General features: G+C 53.3%; 7 protein-coding genes across 7 annotated transcripts; 5 read left to right on the forward strand and 2 right to left on the reverse strand.

Annotated features, from left to right (window-relative positions):
* Positions 1 to 53: 53 nt before the first annotated feature.
* On the reverse strand, positions 54 to 1,757 carry N7459_006813 (putative MFS transporter; the record flags this gene model as incomplete). The annotated part of the gene is made up of 4 exons (XM_056945981.1): positions 54 to 77; positions 143 to 242; positions 301 to 665; positions 720 to 1,757. The coding sequence occupies 4 exons, from the start codon at positions 1,755 to 1,757 to the stop codon at positions 54 to 56; spliced, it is 1,527 nt and encodes a 508-aa protein (XP_056797980.1).
* A 1,043-nt stretch (positions 1,758 to 2,800) lies between these two features.
* On the forward strand, positions 2,801 to 3,961 carry N7459_006814 (uncharacterized protein; the record flags this gene model as incomplete). The annotated part of the gene is made up of 1 exon (XM_056945982.1): positions 2,801 to 3,961. The coding sequence occupies one exon, from the start codon at positions 2,801 to 2,803 to the stop codon at positions 3,959 to 3,961; it is 1,161 nt and encodes a 386-aa protein (XP_056797981.1).
* A 961-nt stretch (positions 3,962 to 4,922) lies between these two features.
* On the forward strand, positions 4,923 to 7,408 carry pmt4 (dolichyl-phosphate-mannose-protein mannosyltransferase; the record flags this gene model as incomplete). The annotated part of the gene is made up of 3 exons (XM_056945983.1): positions 4,923 to 5,162; positions 5,236 to 6,877; positions 6,945 to 7,408. 3 exons carry the CDS (start codon positions 4,923 to 4,925, stop codon positions 7,406 to 7,408), a joined length of 2,346 nt encoding a protein of 781 aa, XP_056797982.1.
* Positions 7,409 to 8,988: 1,580 nt separating this feature from the next.
* Positions 8,989 to 11,990, forward strand: N7459_006816 (uncharacterized protein; the record flags this gene model as incomplete). The annotated part of the gene is made up of 2 exons (XM_056945984.1): positions 8,989 to 9,702; positions 9,756 to 11,990. 2 exons carry the CDS (start codon positions 8,989 to 8,991, stop codon positions 11,988 to 11,990), a joined length of 2,949 nt encoding a protein of 982 aa, XP_056797983.1.
* Positions 11,991 to 13,316: 1,326 nt separating this feature from the next.
* On the forward strand, positions 13,317 to 14,436 carry N7459_006817 (DNA-directed RNA polymerase II core subunit RPB11; the record flags this gene model as incomplete). The annotated part of the gene is made up of 4 exons (XM_056945985.1): positions 13,317 to 13,333; positions 13,951 to 14,009; positions 14,077 to 14,186; positions 14,245 to 14,436. The coding sequence occupies 4 exons, from the start codon at positions 13,317 to 13,319 to the stop codon at positions 14,434 to 14,436; spliced, it is 378 nt and encodes a 125-aa protein (XP_056797984.1).
* Positions 14,437 to 15,005: 569 nt separating this feature from the next.
* On the forward strand, positions 15,006 to 19,489 carry pan1 (actin cytoskeleton-regulatory complex protein PAN1; the record flags this gene model as incomplete). The annotated part of the gene is made up of 3 exons (XM_056945986.1): positions 15,006 to 17,695; positions 17,747 to 18,274; positions 18,334 to 19,489. 3 exons carry the CDS (start codon positions 15,006 to 15,008, stop codon positions 19,487 to 19,489), a joined length of 4,374 nt encoding a protein of 1,457 aa, XP_056797985.1.
* Positions 19,490 to 20,067: 578 nt separating this feature from the next.
* On the reverse strand, positions 20,068 to 20,932 carry N7459_006819 (uncharacterized protein; the record flags this gene model as incomplete). Its single annotated transcript, XM_056945987.1, has 3 exons — positions 20,068 to 20,393; positions 20,470 to 20,607; positions 20,662 to 20,932. The coding sequence occupies 3 exons, from the start codon at positions 20,930 to 20,932 to the stop codon at positions 20,068 to 20,070; spliced, it is 735 nt and encodes a 244-aa protein (XP_056797986.1).
* Positions 20,933 to 21,046: the final 114 nt, after the last annotated feature.

The raw sequence follows: 21,046 nt of genomic DNA on the forward strand, positions 1-21,046 counted from the left end.
AAAAAAAAACAAAGAGTGATTGAGTAGAGGTACAAGGACTTGTCTTGCTACCATTAGTATGTGTAACGGAAACCGGTCTGGGCGTCAATTCTTGTTAGAAACGAAGCTATTAATATTGGTTTTTGGCCAGGGCTCAACTTACAACACCCTCGATAACCTTGATATCGTCCCTCTGGTGTCGATTTGCCACATAGAAGTAGAGGGTAAAAGCGCCCACGATAAGTATGAGCAAGATGTGAGACCTAGTACTGGTATTAGCTCAATGGATCATGTCAAGAAGATACATCTCATCGAGCTCACCCGACAGACACCCATATAGCCAGTAAATATTGAGGGGCATCTTGTGACCGAACGATGAAGCTGCCCGCCACACCACCGAGACCATTAAATGCGCTGACAGTAGCTGCTGTGGCAACGCGCTTCCATTGACCGGCTACATTGTTGGCCATAAAGGCGTTTAGTGCAGCCCAATTGGAGACATACGCGCCGGTGGCCAGGAAAGTCCCGGCATAGCGCACTGTCAAATGGGTCGAGATTGGCAGGCCCAGCATCAGAAATCCGGCTATCAGGATGAGTGAGTTGAATATGATTAGTGGTGCTCGCACACGGTATACGTCCGCAGCGAGAGATGTCAGGGTGACTGGGATGACAGCCCAGTAGTAAGGCTATCAAATAGCATCAGTAACTGGTCTGGTTTACATTTCCATGTTTAGACTCACAGGAGTCGACAGTAGGATTGCCTGCCGCGAGTTGAATCCCAGTCCATTCAGGATGGTTGGGAGAAAGTAAGACAAGGAAGTCGAGACCAGGTTTAGGAGAAAGAACATGCACCCAAACCCGTAAATTTTGAAATCGAGAAAGTGGCGGAACACCTTACTCCACGAAAAAGGCTCCAGAATGACATCTCTACGGTCGTCCTGGATTCTGTTGACTGCAACTTCGGCCTCACGGTCAGATAAGAAACGAAAGCTGCGGTGAGCATTCTCGGGAAAGTCGATCATCCACCAGTAGGTGAGGCAGCCCAGGAAGCAGGAAATCAGGCCTTGAACAATGAACATCCAACGCCAATCAGCTAGTCCAGCGACGCCATTCAGATTAGTCAAGCCGTAGTTGACTAGTGTTCCAGTTGCAAGTCCTGCAACTTCCCCTGACTGCAGAAAGGCGAATCGGAGCTGTTGTTCCTTTCGGGGGTACCAGGAGCTGATGAGATAGGTCAGACCAGGGTAGATACCAGACATTGCAATTCCCAGAAGCACCCGCAAGGCAATCACCTGCTTCCAAGTGTGAGTAAACGCCGTGCAAAGAGTCAGCACGCCGAAGAGGAATGTAATCGTGGCGAACCACAGTCGAGGACCGACGAAGCGAACGGCCATGGTGCAGGGGAGCTGAGAGGCGACGCTGGTGAGGGTGAAGATGAAGATCGCGACCGAATACCGTAATCCCTGGTCCAGGCCCAGATCTGTCAGCATGCTGGTGACAGCAGCCGAAGACAGAATGCCCGAGTCGACCAGGTTCAAGCTGCACAGCATCCCGGCGATGCTGCAGAGGCGCACATCGACCTTCCAGCGGACTCTTTTCTCCCAGATTTTCAGGTCGTTCTGATGGTAATCATTAAGCTCTGCATCGTTTTCGGGGTTCGTGTACCCGATTGCGCGAACTGCCTCGACCTCCGTCTTGCACACGTGCTCTTCGACGAGTGGCTGCTGGCCAGTGACCGCCAGAGTTGGCGCATCTGTGGCTTGGTCGGGGTCAGCCATGCTGATTGTCACAAAGATGCAAAGTGCGGGTTCTGCGAATTCATGGAGTGGGGAGTTTTGAAGCAGGATGGCAAGTGTGATCGTTGCTTTGGTGCACTCCCTGTGTGACGGGACTAGGGCCGAGTATGGAAGCCGACCGAACGCCGAATTGATCTGTCAATGTCCCACGGCGGTCCTGATTGGCGCCTCAAATCCTTCAGTCTAATGCTTGTCTGTCCAGTCTGTGCTTCTAGGGCGAGCTCGCGTTAAATGATTTGCTAGGACTTAGTGGACCTACAGTAGCAATGTTGCATCGGGAATGCGGGGCGATCCAAGATGCCTTGGAAACAATGGGTTTGAGATGATATAGAAATGGGCCGACGGTCAAAAATTGCCGTGATATACATTTACTCTTCTTGGTGATCCTGAGGAGCCAGGATATTCTATTGATGGTAATCGCAGCTACCTAGGTATGCTTCGGCGAATACACGCTCTCCGTGCCCTGTTTGGGAGCATCGGAGCAGTCGAAGGTCACTGATAAGATCAGCAATTGCATACTTTGATATGGGGATGCACCAGATTCTCTCCACATCAAGCCTGGAGCTTGAGGAAATGGCCGACCAATACTATGTATTCATCAAGCCGTGTTTGTTCCAGTCGATTTTGGCATAGTGCTCTTGGTGTTGACGGTTTACCTCTTTGGTAGAATAACCGCATCGGGACAGATGAAAACATAGTGTCCAATAAAGTTGCGATTTGGAATCCTGACCTGCTTATTCGACAGTCCTACGGCATCCTAATCATGATCATGATCATCAACCCCAGGCGGCCCGGAGCTACGTGGTGGCATAGACTTTCGGCCCGCCTGCACTCTTCGTGCTCAGTCGGCCCCACGTCCGGGCGAATGGAGCCAAGCTCGGATGCCCGCAGTTTCAAACTCGCAGCTCGTCCTGGCCCCGTTCTCACTCTGACTCTCGCTCCTTACTCTTTCTTCTCTTCTCTTCTCTTCCTCCCTCTCTCAATCTCACTCGCACTCTCATTTCCCCTCACAATCAGTGCCGACCATGGTCGAACTCATCAACCCTCCCGAACCTCGCTCTTTGCTCCCTCCACTGCTCGCATGTCTCCCCACGGCGTTTGTCTCGCCACGCCCACCGCCAGCTCTCCTCCCTCTCTTGTCCCCTATTCTCCGGCAGCGAATCCAGATTCTGACCTCCGTTTCTACGTCGCCCACGGAGTCTTGGCTGCAATTGCTCTGCTGGGATGCCACCCAGGCAGAGCGCCTGCAGAGCATCGTAGATGACGCCAGCTTCGAGCCACACCCCGTCTCCGGTGAGATTGATCTCCCGGGCGAAATCTTGGTGACATACAAGCGCGTCGATGACGAGACTCTGCGCGCGCAGGTTCTGCTGCCCGAATACAGCTTGACTGTGATCTACCTGTGGTGTCCGACAGACGAGGAAGGTGGCGGCCGGGGCTGGCGCGTTGCAGAAGTACTGCCGCGTGAGGGCCCTGCAGAGGATGAGAACACTTGGGCTGTCTCGATTGGAGAGGCGAATGCACAGGCGAAAGGGAGCTTCTCGGGCGACGTGTTGGATGCCAAAGATCGCGAGGAGCGTGGATCAAGGAACGATGGCGAGCAGGCCAAGCCCGAGGATGAAGATGACGAGGATGATTATTGGGCCCAGTACGATGCCACTCCAGGCCGGACGCCGGGTGTGAAGACCCCGGCGCCTGCTGGCAGCTCGTCCAAGACCGGACCGTCTGGTCTGTCCGAGGCATCATACTTCTCACAATACGGGGAGGTGCAACCCGCCATGGATAATCACGATCCGACGGAGGAGCAGCCAGAAGTCGGTCCAACGTCTCTGAATGGTGACATGCTTGCCAGCCTCCTACGGCGGCAAGTCAGTGGTTCCCATGGTGCCGAAGAGTCGCGCACAAATGGCTATGCCCCGGCTGACATGCCTGATGATAATGCCGCCAGGGCACTGAGCCATCCGCGGCCCGAGTCCGCTTCTTCCAACAACTCGGACGCCGTTGCTAAATTGGAGCAGGAGGCTGCGAGCCAGTCTACCTATGAGGTGGGGGTGAAGCAACATATCGGCACCAGTATAAAAAGTCTGTTCCGGCTGGCCAAAGCCACGGGGATTTCCCGAACAGAGTTTCGATCTATGGTACAGACGGAGTTGGACTTGCTGAAGCTGACAGACCATGATGATTGAAGTTTGCTATATATACCTGACTGATACCCATGAGCCACGAGATTTGTTGAGATGCCATTGTATATTTGCAAGAAATGTCACCTATAGATTCATACAACCTTGGAAGGTTTGAAGCGCACTACAGTTCAATATGATCACTCTGGCTCGCTATTCGGTTTTTTCTCATGAATGAGACTTATAGTTCAAACGACGGTTGACAGATGACATTTGTACTATTGCATTTCCGAAAACCAAAGCTCTGCTTAATTATTCCAAGAGATATGACAGTCGAATAAGATAAAAGGTGAAAACAACGTGCACCTAACTTGTTATCTCACAGTAAGCCACCCCATGTCTACCTAGGTATTCTTTCTCTCCCACCGAGCTGGCCCTTGCTACTACCTGAAATCACAGCAGTATCATTGCCCCTTCTCATCACTCACAAGGAAACCAATCTGGAAGAGTTGCCAAACTTGTCTTGAAGTTTGTCACTCCAAACATTTCGAATTGTCTATCAATGTGTACTTAGAGACCTGATAGGGGGGAGAGGTCCAGATCTCTGATTGCTCCAGTGTTGTTCATGATAACTTCGATATTAATACCATCTGATGAAATCAACGAATGATTGTGTTTCACCATTGGGGGCTTTTTCATCCCCCGTGTTCCAAGCTGCAGGGGTTCGCGATCTGATTGGCAGGGCTGTCTCTACAATGCACCCGCCGGGCCACCGCCTTGCCAGCAGCAAGAAGACACGCAACCTACAAGCCGCCCCCTCCGACACTCCTTTCATCTTCCCCGGCTTTCCTAGTGTCAATTTCTGGTGCCATGCACTTTGGTGACTCGAGTGAGTATTCTTCAACTGTCAATTTCTGAGGTCTTTCACTTTCGGGGCCATAGAGATCTATTGCTAACACTGCGCGCTTTCGGAAGTCTATTTACTATAGGTGGTTTCACGGTCGCTCCCTTCGTTTCTTTTCTCAACATGGCTTCCTCTTCACCCTCTCTGCGCAAGAGAGGCGGGAAGAAGGATGCATACACAGCTCTCCCTTCCAATAATGGCTCGATGAACCCCGTGTCAGCTCCCGGTCAAGCTGGCAAGCCGCAGTCGGAATGGGACTATTGGCTGGCCATATCCATTCTGACTCTGCTGGCTTTTGCGACTCGCTTTTGGCGCATTGATTATCCGAATGAAGTCGTCTTTGACGAAGTTCACTTTGGAAAGGTATGAACCCCGGAGCTTTGCAACATCAACTCCCATTGGAAAAAGGGGAGTCTGACATTCGATACCTCGCTAGTTTGCTTCATACTACCTACAACGCATGTACTTCTTCGACGTCCATCCGCCCTTTGGAAAACTTCTCTTTGCCTTCATGGGTTGGCTGGTCGGTTTTGATGGCCACTTTTTGTTCGAGAACATCGGCGACTCGTACATCGAAAACAATGTCCCATATCTGTCCCTACGTGCCATGCCAGCTACGCTTGGAGCTTTGACTATTCCCGTTGTGTTCCTGATCATGTGGGAGTCGGGCTACTCGCTTCCAGCCTGTACATTGGCTGCTGGTCTGATGGTGTTTGACAATGCTCATGTGGGCGAGGACCGGCTGATCCTCCTGGACTCCACCTTGGTCCTAACAATGGCACTCAGTGTCCTGTGCTATGTCCGATTCTACAAGCTACGCCATGAGCCTTTTGGCCGCAAGTGGTGGAAGTGGCTGCTTCTGACTGGCTTCTGCATGAGCTGCGTCATCTCCACCAAGTATGTCGGTTTCTTCACCTTCGTCACTATCGGTGCCGCAGTTTTGATCGACCTCTGGAACCTGCTGGACATCAACCGACGGGAGGGTGCTCTTGATATGATTACCTGGATCAAGCATTTTGCTGCTCGCCTTGTTGCGCTCATCATCATTCCCTTCTTCTTCTACTTGTTCTGGTTCCAAGTCCATTTTACCATCCTCACCCGCTCCGGACCTGGGGATGAATTCATGTCTCCCGAATTCCAAGAGACCCTGAGTGACAATGCGATGACTGCGCAATCGGTTGGCGTCCAGTACTTTGACTCAATCACTATTCGCCATAAGGACACCAAGGTTCTCCTCCACAGCCACTGGGATCGGTACCCACTGCGGTATGACGATGGCCGTATTTCCAGCCAAGGTCAGCAGGTGACAGGCTACCCACACAACGACACCAACAACCTGTGGCAGATTCTGCCAACCACGCCCTTGGAAGATGATGGCAAGCCGAAAAACGTGCGCAATGGAGATATCATCCAGCTTCGTCACGTCGGCACTGATACCATCCTCCTGACCCACGATGTTGCCTCTCCACACTTCCCGACGAACCAGGAATTCACCACCGTGTCGCATGAGTTGGCTGACGGGGAACGACACAATGATACCCTGTTTGAGCTCAAGGTCGAGAACAGTAAGCCCTTCCAGGACTTTCGCACTTTCGCGAGCTTGTTCAAACTCATTCACGTTCCCACTCGCGTGGCGATGTGGACGCACACGACTCCGCTTCCTGAATGGGGTTTCAAACAGGCTGAGATCAATGGCAACAAGAATATCTTGCAGTCCAGCAATTTGTGGTATGCCGAAACTATTGATGCTCTCGAGCCAGACAGCCCTCGCTTGCAGCGAGAGGAGCGCCAAATCAAGTCGCTGTCTTTCCTCCGGAAGTACTTCGAGCTGCAGGGGGCCATGTTCCACCACAACAACGCGCTGACCAGCAGCCACCCCTATGCTACGGAGCCCTTCCAGTGGCCATTCCTGTTGCGCGGTGTGAGCTTCTGGACCAAGAACGATACCCGTGAGCAGATCTACTTCCTGGGTAACCCTGTAGGCTGGTGGATTGCCAGCAGTCTACTGGCCGTATTTGCTGGCATTGTTGGTGCTGACCAGCTGTCTCTTCGCCGTGGCGTTGATGCGCTGGAGGAAAGTAAGTTGTCGATCTGCCTGGAATAGAACCCGTACGTTGCCGATGACTAACCTGGCCGACATTATAGTTTGGGGTCCTGGTACCCGTTCACGCCTGTACAACAGCACTGGATTCCTGTTTCTGTGCTGGGGCGCCCATTACTTCCCCTTCTGGCTGATGGGCCGCCAGCGTTTCCTGCACCACTACCTGCCGTCCCATTTGGCGTCCACCATGGTGACTGGGGCGCTGATCGAGTTTATCTTCAATCTGCAGCCTCTTGACCCCAGCACTGCTGCAGCCTCCGTGGACGACCCCTCGGGCAAGGCCAAAGGTACACGCTCCCGCCGCAACCTGCGCCGATTCGTGACGGCCAAGGAGCGCATGGGTCGCAACTCGGTTGCTGCCGCGTGGGCGGCGACCTTGGCCATTCTGGCTGTCGCCATTTGGGGCTTCTGCTTCTATGCACCGCTGACCTACGGCACTCCCGGTCTGGATGTTGCGGGTGTGAAAGCCCGACAGTGGCTGAAATATGACCTGCACTTTGCGAAATAAAAACGCTCATCAGCGTGGATGATGAAGGAGAAGGAGAATAGTCGTTCTGGTCTGTTTGTTTGTACAAGATCTGTATCATCTGAGTTAGAAGCAAAGAGGAAGGGTGTTGGTTTCACTTTTTTTTTTTTTTTAGCTTTTTATCTCTTTCTTCCGATTTTCTCATTATTCTTTTTTTTCCCTTGAAGCGGATACTGGCGAGAATACTGTTGAACTCCTTGTTGCATTGCAGAGCTCTTTTTGTTCTTTGGTGTTTTGAGTGCAGTGGTCCCATCGAGTCCGTAGCGCTCGAGTCCTGTGTGACTGCGGTACCACGCGCATCACCCGATCGGACTAGGTAGCACACTTCGGGTGAGTCGAGTCAGGCGAAGAAAAAACTAACTTGTAAAGAGGCCATGCCATGGATCTTTTCTATGATCACATAGTGAAGCCCGTCTAGATCGTTCCTCGGGAAGTCCGATTGAGTTAATGTTGAATATTTCCACGGTTCGCCGCCGGGGTTTGGAGTCAATTGCGATGTTTATTTTTAGGGCCGTCAAAGGGCCTCCCACTGACGCCAGCTCGGTGTGCTATACATAGTAAAGCGGTTTCACATCGGATTTTGCTGCTGCTCTCCGGCCATCGTCTCCCATTCCGTATTGTCATTCGCCGGCCTCTGTAGTCAAGCCATCCCTGGCCCGGTCCAGCCACGGCGGGAGGCAATAATGCAATAATGCAGGGACTCCGTGCATTTTCCAGTGTCCGCAGCTGTGTTCTGCGTCTTGTCCTCTCTTTGCCCTCATTCTTCTGACATTCCCTACTGCTACCTTTCATTCTTTCGCCGTATCCATCCTCGTTCCTCATTCCGCTCATTTCACCTCCTCCCCCACGGTCGGGATTCGGTGGTCCCAGGGTCCTACCGCTGAAAGGCCCTTCGCACCTTGCAACACAGCTCCACTCTCCACCTCCAGTCTGATCTGACTCGCTCGGGAACGTCTGCGACGGACTCAATCTCAAGCGGAGCCCAAGTGAGACGGCGATTACAAGCGCTTTTAGGCTGGTCTCAGTCTGTGAGTACCAATCTTTGGGTGGATTCTCCCCCTCTACCGTGCTGCCCAAAAAACTCTTCCCTTCAATTCCAACTGTCTGGCTTGGGGTTTCGGGAACCGAAAAGACATTTGGATTGCTGGTAAATCGCCGTCAGATCGCGAGTGCTAAATCCACTCGGTGGATTCCGGACGGGCCTTGATCAGCCGCTAGAGAAGCGTGTTGTTGCTTCGGCTGAAGTCCCCGTGCCAGAAGCTTCTTTGTGACTCGTCGCCAATTCTTTGCCAGCCCATCCCCTGATCAACCAACTCGTTGTCTGTTGTGCAATCCAACTTCCCTTGCGACCGCCGGACGATCGTGGCTCCCTCCCTCCGTGAGACTGGTCGCTTCTCCCGTCTACGTGCAGTTGACACGTCAAGCCTGCCCCGTCGGCAGAGACTACCTTCCAGCGTCGGCAGAACCTGGATTCGAATACTCGCCATCAATCAAGGCGGTCTCGATTTGGCATTCTAATATTCAAGTTCCACGCTGCGTGAAGAGTGGATCGCTTGCCCACGATGCCCATCAAGCTTCCCAAGAGCTTTGCTCGGCGGAAATCGTCCGGCAACATCCTGGACGAGGTGGATTCCAACACTCAGCCTTCCTTCCGGGTCTTCGAACGTCCTGGAGCAAACAGATCAATGACTGATAGTGCCTCACTGACCAAACGCATGAGCGAAGGCAACCTGGTGCCGTCTATGCTGGAGGATTCCGACAACATCTTTGCGGGGACAGAACAGCCCCTGGACAAATCTCGGTATGACCGTCCCCGGCTTATGGACTCTCTCAGGAAACGACTGACCAGCCACCGTCTCAGCGGTGCGACCTACGAGAGCTCAAATTCTACCCGACTGAGCTCTTCATCAACCCTCCCGTCCTCAACAGAGATCCCACCGCCCGATGATTCCTTGTCCCCGCATTCGAGAATCCAGGACATCCCCATTCCTCCCCCGCTCTCGGGAGCCCTACGAGCTGCAGGCAGGACATTCTCATTTGGAGGACGGTTCAAAACATCCACGCCCCCTGCCCCGCCTCGACATGCTACACCAGATACGGCGACGAGACAGCGTGCTCTAACGGGAGGCACCGACAGCACCGCCACTCCACCCAAATTGCCAGATTCGAACTTCGATTTAGGGACCGGGGGCGATGATTTCGGAAGGATGTTTGATCATGTCGGGAAAAGAGAGAGTGCTCTGCTGCGGGAGCCAACCCCTCACCAAACTCAGCAGGTACGGGATGACGGTTTGCGTGAAGCAAGGGGCTTATGCTAATGGCTATACAGTACTCCTCATCCCCGCCAACGCAGGCCCTGTCAGAATTTCAGATGGATGGTAGGGCTGCACGTCCTGCGCCAATTAGTACAGACCGATCGGCAGAGGTCGAACCCTCCCCTTACTCATGGGACAGCCGTCACTCGGAGGAGGGCCTGCTTAGTGAACCCGACAGTGGTTTAGGGCCCAACAAATCCTCGTCTCCTCAATTCCCTCCTGAAACAATCACCGGGTTCCGCCGACCGTCGCCCGGTCCGAATCAGATGATGGGTGCCACGACCTCTCACCGTGCTCTGGAGCGTCCAAGAAGACAATCTGATCAGGGCTTACGGCGGAGTCGAATCTACTCCGGAGGCCCAGACTTCAGTCCCATTGATGATGAAGACGCCAAGTTGGTCCGCCAGTCTCTTCTGTGGAGTAAAGAAAGTAGCTCTCCACCGCAGTGGGCTGAAGGGGTCTTTCCGTCCAACGGAACGACCCTTTCGGACAAAGGCAAGGCAGCCAGTCTTTCGGAGCACTTCACTTCTGAACCAGAATCATTGTTTGCAAATCGCTACTCCTCAGATCCCACCGACAACGTGGATTCATCCATCGCAGACCATGCTCGGCTGGCGGTTCAATTCGCTGAGAATGTGCCCAGGACGACGTCCCCGGGCAACAAGGTGATGACCCCATCTCAATTCGAGCATTATCGCCAGCAGCAAGAGCTTCGACGGTCGAACAGTAATGCCACGAGCGATGATGAATCTGTGAATGATGATTTCGATGAAGAGGATGAGGCAGAGAAGCAACGAGAAGCGGAACGCCAGCGTCGGAAGCAGGAAGCCCACATGTCGGTATATCGCCAGCAAATGATGAAGGTGACTGGCCAACAAGCCGCGTCGCCCTTGCTGCACCCAACAATGACTGGAGCCAGTAGCAGCACTCCGAATCTTCCCAATCGCCTATCCAACCCGGGCGATAAGTCATCCAGCGGCAAGAGCAGCGAGGAGGATGACGAAGAAGTCCCCTTGGGTATACTCGCAGCCCATGGATTTCCCAATCGCAATCGACCACCTAATCGGCTGGCCAATACCAACTCCAATCCCAACCTTCGCGCCTCAATGCTGCATCCGTACGCATCGTCTGCCAGTTCGTTAGCCGGGGCCGAGCACGAGAATCGAAATAGTCTGCCTGTCTTTGCCAGAAACCTGCCTCGGGACCCCTACTTCGGTGCGAGCCTTGTCAACCCATCCAATCGTGAATCATTGGCTATGGGCGGAGGCTCAGTCTACGGTGACTCGTCATCCCCAGTGCCACCTGGAGGTCTTGTGGGTGTGATTGCCAGCGAGGAGCGAGCCCGTGCTATGAGAAGAGGAAGCCCGAACACCCAGACAATGTATGAAATGGGAGGTGTGCCTCGGCCATACTCGATGATGCCCCCGCCGCCACCAGCACAACAACCACAGATTTCTCCGTCAGAGCAAGCCCAGGTCCAATTGTCGCAACAGATGGCTAGCATGATGCAGATGCAAATGCAATGGATGCAACAAATGATGCAGATCCAGGGCATGCAAGGCACACCACCCCCGATGATGAAAGGTGGCATGCAACCGAATCCTATGATGGGAGGAAGCCCCATGCCTGGTGCCCCCATGGGAACTCCCTCACTAATGGTTCCCACGATGGCTGGCCCTCCGTCTGTCGTAGGGGGTAATGTAAGGCCGGTTTCCATGTCTGGATCAGCTCCAGTTCCACTTAACTTCGACCCCCACGCGTTGGGCGCACTTGATCCTACCATCGCAATGCGCCGTACTGGCTCACCTATGCCTAATATGCCTGGTGGTGCGTTCCGCCCCAATACCGCAAGTTACGCACCCTCTCTCGCACCCTCAGAGCGCAGTAATGCAGGGCTCGCCTCTCGATATCGACCAGTCTCTCTTATGCCCGGCGAGTTGGGTCACGCAGCCCCATCGACGCTGAACAAAGTCTGGAATGATGAAAATCATAACCCTTCCTTGTCCGCTCCGCGGACCCACGGGCAAATACCCAAGCCCTCGACATTTGCCACGGTGACTGTGCGACCCGTCTCTCGTGCTAGCCAATCCAGTCCCGGTGGTCCTAAGCCGCAACGTGGCGGCTCGGATGACGAAGACGATGAAGAGGCTTGGGCCGAGATGATGAAGAAACGTGACAAGAAGAAAAACAACTGGAAGTTGAAGCGTGGCACCTCCTCCTTTGGGGATCTACTCAGTGCCGTGCACTAAGCGGCCATACATCAGAACTTTTGACACAACTTCCATTTCAGCAGACCAGTCGTCTGTATTGTGCTGTATAGAATCACTTCTTAATTTCTGCGCCGCCTCTCTATGACATGACCATGACGCACATACATTGACACAGACGGCGCAATCTTTTCGCTTTTCCTTTTTCCTTTTTTTTTAAGCTCCCTATCTTTTTTCTTTTCTTTTCTTTTCTTTTTGGATATGTCTTGGGGTTATAGCCCTATTTCCTGCTCGGGACTTTCTGTGACGTCGTTTCCAAGACGATGTGGCATCTACAAGTATGGATACATATGCTCATTCATTTTCTTTTGGCATCGGCGCAGGGCAGGCATGGCGTTGTGGTCGTTTCTTTTTTTTTTTTCCTTTTTTTTCCCCCTCAACTGAGCATTCTGCATCTCTCTTGTCTTCTTGACACATAATTCATCTATGGTCAGTTGGCCTTTATATCATTCCACTCTTTACCCAACGATTCGTACGACATGATTGTGTCTTGCGCGGTTTTTTGCTTGTAGTCGCCATAGTCCGAGTAGAAGATGTAGCTGGTATATACCTACGTATATTGGATGAAGTCTGCCTTGCAATGAACGTTAACCAACTAGGAATCTTGTGGCTTGTGAAGTGACAAAAGCCACGAGCAGAGATCATTATCCATGTCACAATCGGTATTTGGACTTCCAACGGCCCGCTGCGATGCCTTGTAGAGAATCGACGGTAGATATACTTCCACAGCATGATATCGAGAACGACCCATCATCCTTGCAGGTGAGCCTATATAAACAACCCAATCCAGCCCATAAACAGAATACAATTCACACACAAAACATCAACCATGGAACCACCGGAGAGTTTGATGTAACCGTACTAGGTCAAGTACCATCACGTGAAAGTCACAAGACCGAGATGATCGACTCAGATCATGTGACCCATATCACGATCTGCTGGCCCGTCGCTTTTCATCAAAGACACCAACCCAGATCCTCAAGCATCCTGAACCCGGCCAACGTTTAATCAAGTATCCTTGGCTGGATACAAAAATTACCGGTAGAGCTTTGCTGTCTGCCTATCGCCGGTGCCCCCGCCATCCTTGGAGATCATTGGATATCTACCTAGACCGCGAGGCAACGCCGACTCATCGTGCGTGTTGCGAAGGATCTGCCCAACTGAGTGGCAGTTAATAAGCCTTCAATCAGAGCGTTGACTCTCATTCACTGCGTCTGATTATCCACCGGGTTTTATACATCCTATTTAATACCACCAGCAGCGTTTTGCGCCTCATCGTTGCATCCCAACCTTGTCTGCACTATCATCATGAACGCACCGGATCGGTAAGTGGCAAATGGTGTTTCCAGTATATCTTGCGGCATTTCATCCCCCGCCTCGTTGGCAGAACGAAGAAGGTTCTCTGTGTTGTTATATGCTCCCTTGGCAATGGAGGGAGGACTTTCTGTTACGAACCCTGAGGACGGGGGCCCCAAATGTACAGAATGAGCTGAGAGGCGCTCTAAATTTGCTGTCATGTTACGATCGCTCTTTCCCATCTTGATGCAGCGCCTCCTTCCTTTCTGGTTTTACTCTCCTGCACTTCCCACCCTATTCTCTTCAAAGCGTCAACATTCTTCCTTCGTTTCTTCCCACGAGCCAAGCAACCTGCCATCAATGAGCGAACAGGAGGACAAAATGTCAGCTCCACCACCTGCATCATGGCCCGCGCCCATAAGCTTCACGACGGCAACTGATGCCATCGCGCGAGAGCGAGCTGGAGGCCGTGGGCGTCCTGCACCGCGCCACGGAGACTCGCGGGTTGTTGACGACCGTCCCGATGTGTCAGTCTTAGCACGACGCACAATCTCTACCCCTTTCCTTTTCACTGTTCTTATGTCGAACTTGACTGCTATGTGTCGGCTGCCGTTTCTGGAACAACGATGGCTAACTTGAAATGTAGGTATGAGGCGATCTTGCTCGGCCCTGGCGAGAACAAGATCGATGTCGAGGTTGATACCCGTGAGTCATCTAATATCTGATTCATCGATGCCACTGAGACCGAAATTTACTAACGGTGGTGCGTTAGGCCTGCCCTCTGCTGCCATCTTCACCTTCCGAAAAGAAGACCACACCCTTGGCAACCTGCTTCGCACTCGTCTCCTCAAGACTTCTCATGTGATATTTGCTGCGTACAGAGTATGTGGAATCTTCCCCCATTCTACTATGAAAAGTAAGGCTCAGGAGCTTTGCACAGGTTCCTCACCCCCTCACTCCCAACTTCCAGTTGCGTGTCCAGACTGATGGCGAGGTGCCTCCCCGTGTGGCCGTGATCAATGCTTGCCACGCCCTAATTAAGGATCTGAATACCTTATCTCGCGAGTTCACCAAGGAGTACGAGCTACGCAAGATGGCAAACGCCGCCAATCAGCAACAGAATGCCGAGTAAGCCCAAGGCAGATAAAGTCTGTCGATCTACCAGACCTTATCTTTAAGTGCATTCTCTTTTGCTTTAATTGCTTAAAATTGGCGTACGGAGCGGGGCTTGGGACTTTCACTGGGCCTTTGATCTGGAATTTGATCATTTGAATATCCGGTCCTATTTGTTTCTCTTTGATTTCGTCTCCATAGTCCCGGCGAGGACTCGTGATGGTTATGATTTTGCATTCGACTTCTGGCATGTATCTAAGAAGATACCACCTGGAGCACACAATTTAATATGCTGCCTACTGATCCCATGTACCCGAATATATGCATGGCAAGCGATGAGGTCGTTGGCGTACAGGACTGATCTGACCGTAGGCAGCACTGATAGACCCACCAACCCTTAGAAACACGGCGGCACCGGGGAATCATGACTAAGCACCTAACCGGGCTAGCCTGCCTCCGCGTCCCTACTACGGCGTCATTTGTGTTGCTCCTGACCGTCAACGCCCCCCTCTGCATTCATTTCCCTTGTCATCAATCCCTTTGCGGTTCTTCTGCATCTGTTTTGCTCATGAAAGCGCTGTGTCTATAATGTTCTCCTCGTCGAATTCCTTCCTCGGCGGCGGTGCCAGTGGCCGTCCCGGCCAGGCACCATTCATGCAGCAGCAGCAGCAGCAACCATCATACTCGCAATTCCCCCAGAGTCAACAGCCACCAATGCAGCCCCAGCCAACAGGATTTGCTCCGCAACCGACCGGCTTTGCTGGGCAGCCGTCGCCGTTTGGTAGCTCGCAGCTACAACCTCAGCCCACCGGATTCCCCGCCGGACAGCTTCAGCCGCAGTTCACGGGCTTCCCTGGCCAGCAAACACAGCAACAGCCGCCGCCACAACCACAGCAAATCTTCCAGCCGCAGTACACGGGATATCCTCCTCAGAACCAGCCCCAGACACAGCCTCAACTGCAACCCCCGCAACTACAGGTCCCACAGGCCACCGGGCTCCCTAGTCGATTGAAGACTTCGAGCGAGATCGCCAATTCATTCCAAGATACCGGTGCTTCCGCTCCGCCTCCCCAGGTGCCGCCGAAAACCGGGTCCCGGATCCCGAGCATCCGGCTATCATTCATCACGGCCCAGGACCAAGCCAAGTTCGAGCAGCTCTTCAAGTCCGCGGTCGGGGATAGCAAGACAATGGATGGGGAGAAGGCGAGGGATTTATTGATGCGCTCCAAGCTTTCGGGGGGTGACCTTTCTAAGATTTGGGTCTTATCGGATTCCACCAAGTCAGGACAGTTGTTCTTCCCAGAGTTCGCATTGGCGATGTATCTATGTAACCTGCGCCTGACTGGTCGCGAAGTTCCAGCCACTTTGCCTGAGACAATCAAGAATGAGGTTTCTAGCATGGTTGATATCATTTCGTTCGATGTTCCCGACACGCAGCCGCAGCCGGTCCCTCGAACAAATGTGCCCAACTTCGACGCACCTCTTCTGGAGAACAAGTCTACACCACCAATCGTTCAACAGCCTCAGCCTCAGCAGCCGAGCAATGCGCAACTTCTGACACAGCTCACGGCGCAGCCCACCGGATTCCTTCCTCAGCCGACTGGTCTGCAATCCCAGCCGACAGGTTTTCCTGGACAGAATCAGTCGCAGTTCCTTCAGCCTCAACAGACGGGTTTCTTGACCAACCCGCAAGCCACTGGATACACCGGTCCTCGACCTCCCATGCCGCCTATGCCCACAGGCTTCGCCTCGAACCTTAGCCCTGCACAGACCGGCGGCTTAGCAGCCCAGCCTACCGGTATTCCCGGCCAGTGGGGTTTTATCAACACCCCATCACAAGGATTGCCCAATATTGAAGCCATGAAGCAGCAGCTCATGCCTCAACCTGGTCGTGAGGGTGGCTTCACGACTGCCAATCTCTCCGGTAACGCAACAGTTGCTTGGGCCATCACGAAGGAAGAGAAGAAAATTTACGATGATTTGTTCCGTGCCTGGGATGGATTCCGCAAGGGTTTCATTGGTGGCGAGACAGCCATCGAGATCATGGGTCAAAGTGGATTGAACCGGAAGGACCTGGAGCGGATCTGGACTCTTGCAGACCCCCACAATCGTGGCCGTCTCAATATGGATGAATTTGCAGTGGCTATGCATATGATTTATCGTGCCTTGAACGGGTATCCGGTCCCCAATCGCTTACCTCCAGAGCTCATTCCACCATCCACAAGACATCTGAATGATTCCATTGGCACTGTTAAGTCACTCTTGTCTCAAGATGCCGAGACGCGAAAGGCTACTGGGGCCTTCTTACAACCGCAGAAGACCGGCGTTAGCTACCTGAAAGATCATTCTTTCCGAGGCGGCGGTGGTGCTGCCGCTGGATTTGGTCGTAAAGATGCGACGATGTTCAAGAACAATGACGCCGCAGGCGGATATCGTTCTAGCGCCCGTCGCCGTGTCGGTAATGAAGCGCGTACTCCCTCCCCTGCCGCCTCCCAAACTTCAGAGAGCGAGGAGCTATCTGTGGACCAGCTGCGCAAGAAGATCCGCGAGACGAAAGTCATGTTGGATGCCGTCGATTTCCAGGATGAGAATCGAGCTGAGGATGACGAGGCCCTCGATCGTGTGGACCGCCGCGAGGCAGAAAGCCTGATGGAACGTATCCGCCGCGTACAGGATGACATTGACACGCACCCTAATGCTGGGCTGCGACACTTGGATAGTGGAGCAGAACGCAGGGCACTTCGTCGCCAGCTGCAGTCCTATGAAGACCAGGTTCCGCAGGTTGCTTCTGACGTCCGACGCGTTGAGCGTGAGATTGCCGATGCCAAACTTGAGCTCTTCCGTCTTAAGGATGCCAAGGCACACCCTGGTGGCGCCTCCGCCATCGTGGGTACTGGCCCCGGTGGTGCAGTCACTGAAGCCGATCGGATCAAGGCACGCGCTCGTGCTCGCATGCAAGCTCGCGCTGCGGAACTAGCAGGACGTCCCGCACCCGCTGCAGAAGGTGATGACGGCGAGTCCGCTCGCCGACTAGAGTCAGAAGCTGCCGGTGTGAAGGCCGAAAGAGAGCGCAACGACACCATGACGCGTGATGTGGAGGAAAGTGTTCGTGATTTCACTCACAGCCTGGAGGACAGTCTTCGGGATCAAGGAGAGAACTCTACTCGTGAGCACGAGAAACGCCGGTGGGAGGATGCCCTGGGTGTGGAAGATATCATTCGTGACTTCATCTACGATCTGAGTCGCAACAGTCGCACCGCTAATGTGCGCAAGGAAGAGTAAGATGCGTCTCTGAATTTCCGAGTTATAACTTAGCTGACACAACGTAGGCGAAACAGACCTGCTCAGGAGCAGCGACCTGAATACACCCCGGCGGCCGAGTCACCAGCAGCTCGCCCTGCTATGCCGCCATCCACGAGCTCCTCTGGATCCCTACCAGGTAATACCCACGAAGACCGCGTGGCGGCTGCCAGAGAACGAGCCCAGAAGCGTATCGCAGAGCGAATGGCAGCTGCTGGTCTGAAGCCTGCCGACTCAAGCGAAAATTTGGTGCAACGGCAAGAGCGTGAGAAGCGCGAACGTGAGGAGCGTCTTAAGCGCGCTGAGGAGGAAGATGCGAAACGCGAACAGGAGAGGCAACGCCGTCTGGCTGAAGAACAGCGTGGTCCCAGCGCTGCGGCCTCGAAGCCCGTGGGCAAGAAGCCTCCACCTGCGCCCCCGACCCGCAGGGCTCGGACCGACAGCGCTGGCCAGGCCGATGCGAAGAAGGCCGAGGAGGCTGCCAAGGAACAGGCTGCGCGCGAACAGGCTATTAGGGAGGAGCAAGAGGCACAGGAGGCCGAGACCAAGCGTCTTGAGTAAGCTTACCCCCTCAGACTCTTGCATATCGCAAGTTTTGCTAACTATTCTACCACAGGGACGAGTCAAGGCAACGTGAAGCTGAGTTCCAGAAGGAGAAGGATGCCCAAGAGGCTCGACTGCATGCCCTGGAAGAACAAGTGCGACAGGGCAAGGTCAAGAAGCAGGAAGAAAAGCGTCGCAAAGAAGAAGCTGCTCGACAGGCTAAAGAGCAGGAGTCCAAACTTGAAGCCCAACGGGTTGAACTCGAGATGGCTAAGGAGCGTGAGCGCCAGTTACAGCGTGAGCTGGAAGGCATGGATGAGGAAAGCTCTTCGGATGAGGAAGGTCCTGAGAACATCACTCCTCAAGACAGCACTCCGACGCAGAGCCAGGTCCTGTCAGCACCTCCACCCGTACCTATAGTGGCCGTTCCCGAGCCCCCTGCTCCGGCCCCTGTGCCAGAGGTCGAGAAAGCACTCAGCCCTGAAGCCAGCCCAGCTATCCCTGTCGCTACGCCCGACGCCGAGTCGAAGAATCCCTATTTCAAGGCTCTAGGCCACCCCTCCGAGCCCTCGCAGGCGACCTCGCCTCCGGCCGCCCAGTCGACCAACCCATTCCACCGTCTTGCCCAGCAAGATACATCTGTCAAGCCCAGCTTCACCGGCGCAGGCCCATTGGAGCGCAAGACGCGAGCCCGCCCTGAGGATGACGATGACTGGTCCGCTGCTGGCTCCGAGTTCGATTCTTCGGATGATGAGGATCAACCCACTGGCGGTGGCAGTGCAAAACAGCTTGCCAGCATCCTTTTTGGCACTATGGCGCCCCCGCGCCCCTTGAGCGCTATGGACGAAGACAAGTCGGCCACTCCCGTTCAAGACAGCCCTGTTGCGCCTCCCCCACCCCCTCCACCTGTTGCTGCCCCCCCTCCTGCTGTGCCTGCGCCCGAGGAGTATTCCTCGCCTACTCCGCCAGTTGGGGCACCTCCGCCGCCCCCGCCGCCGCCCCCTGGTGCTCCTCTCGCTGTGCCACCACCACCTCCGCCTGCCCCTGGAGCCCCCGCTGCGCCGCCTCCGCCGCCTCCTGCAGGCGCACCCCCGCCGCCAGCTCCTCCAGCTGTCGGTGGTAGCGGTGACCGCTCCGCTCTCCTTGCCTCCATCCAGGCTGGCAAGGGTCTCCGCAAAGTGCAGACCAATGACCGCAGTCAATCCTCCTCTGCTGGTCGTGTTCTGTGAGCATGAGCCACCAGCTAGGAATAACATAGTGTACAGAATTTGGCGAGGCAGGTGCTTTCTGAGACAAGAAAGCTTCTTTTTTTAGTGTCATTGTTCGTGTTCAAGGTATATGAGATGGAGATGAAGACGACCCGATAGGTTTAGCTCTTATGTATGTCATTCAAGATACTTATTAGTCTCTTTGCTCGCCATGCTAGTTGGAAGATATGAGGCTAAATATAAGATAGCAAGCTCTCTTGAAAATTTGCTCCTAGGTTGATATGGGTCTATTGCTGATTAGCTTATGGTTCCTTTCCCGCCCTTCATGATTCTAAGTTGGAAGTATATTTCGGATTAGTTGATACTCCGTGCCAACCCCAGATAATGCCAATCATTTTTGCTCAGATAGATTGCTGAAAGAAGGCTAAAGGTCAGATTTGATGACTAGCCTGTTCCCGGATTCAACACCTTACCTAAAGAGAAGAGCTCGTAGGTATCGGCACTATTTCTGGTCTTTTGCGGACTGTTTAAAGCTAAAGACATACACCGCACTGCACCATAACAGTAATCCAATGCTGTGCACAAGTTGTGAGATTTCTTCATGATGCAGATGAATAGAAATGGGATTGAATGGGAAGTAGCAGCTCACTGGATAACGTGCAATGAGTCATTTCATGCAGAAGAATCGACCCGATGGAGACCATATTATCCAAGTTAGTACCGACTGGCTGTACTACATCCTTGACACTGGCAAGTGATTTGCGCTTTTTGAATGCACCAGGACATAAGATGATACTCGAGCCGCCAAGAGGTGATGCTGCATTGCCCTCCTCCCCCTCTGTAGTCGTGCAGAAGCTGTCGGCCTTGGTCCCGGGGATATAGAGGGGCGGTTTCTCGGGATCGCTTCTGGTTGCGTACCATTGTCCTTTATGAGGGTCGAAGGTTCATTAGCCTCAGTTCCACTGGTGCAAAAGTCTTCTCCAAAAGGATAATAGACCTACCCCCCTCAGGAATTGTTTCTCCTTCACGCTCGCAGTCGAGGTATATCTCAGTCCAAACAAAAGCAGAGCCATCGCAGTAGATGGAGTAGGGGATTTGAGAGCCGCCCGCCCCAACTTTCCGAAGAGTATTGTACTTTTCTGAGTGCTTTAGATGCATAGACATGATAAATAGTGTTAGCCAGAGCGACTAACCTTGAATAAAGAGCCCCTTCGCATCTGTGACTCCGTAAAAGCTTTTCAAAGCCGACTTTGTGAGATCGACTATCCCGTCTCCCAATGAGTTGTATGCCGCATCTGCAAGATCAAGATACTCTTGACTTGCTATTCCGAGAACATCAAGTTTGCTGTCACAGCTCGAGTCAAGCCACGACCATTGTGTGGTAGCATCAAATGCGCTTGATGTGGAAGTCAAAAGCCCAAGAAAGGTAGCCCAACGCCACGTTGGCTGGGCGAGGATCTTCATGATGGATTAAGGGGCTTGGTTAGAAACATGCGATCATCTAAATCTTCCATCGAGGTATTTATTCATACTTAGTTTGAGTAATAATGGCCTTTAAGGTTTTGTTTTATTGTCTTG

Source organism: Penicillium hispanicum (genome assembly GCF_028827665.1).
Source record: "Penicillium hispanicum strain IBT 35686 chromosome Unknown utg000006l_segment0_segment0, whole genome shotgun sequence".
Classification (NCBI taxonomy): Eukaryota; Fungi; Ascomycota; class Eurotiomycetes; order Eurotiales; family Aspergillaceae; genus Penicillium; species Penicillium hispanicum.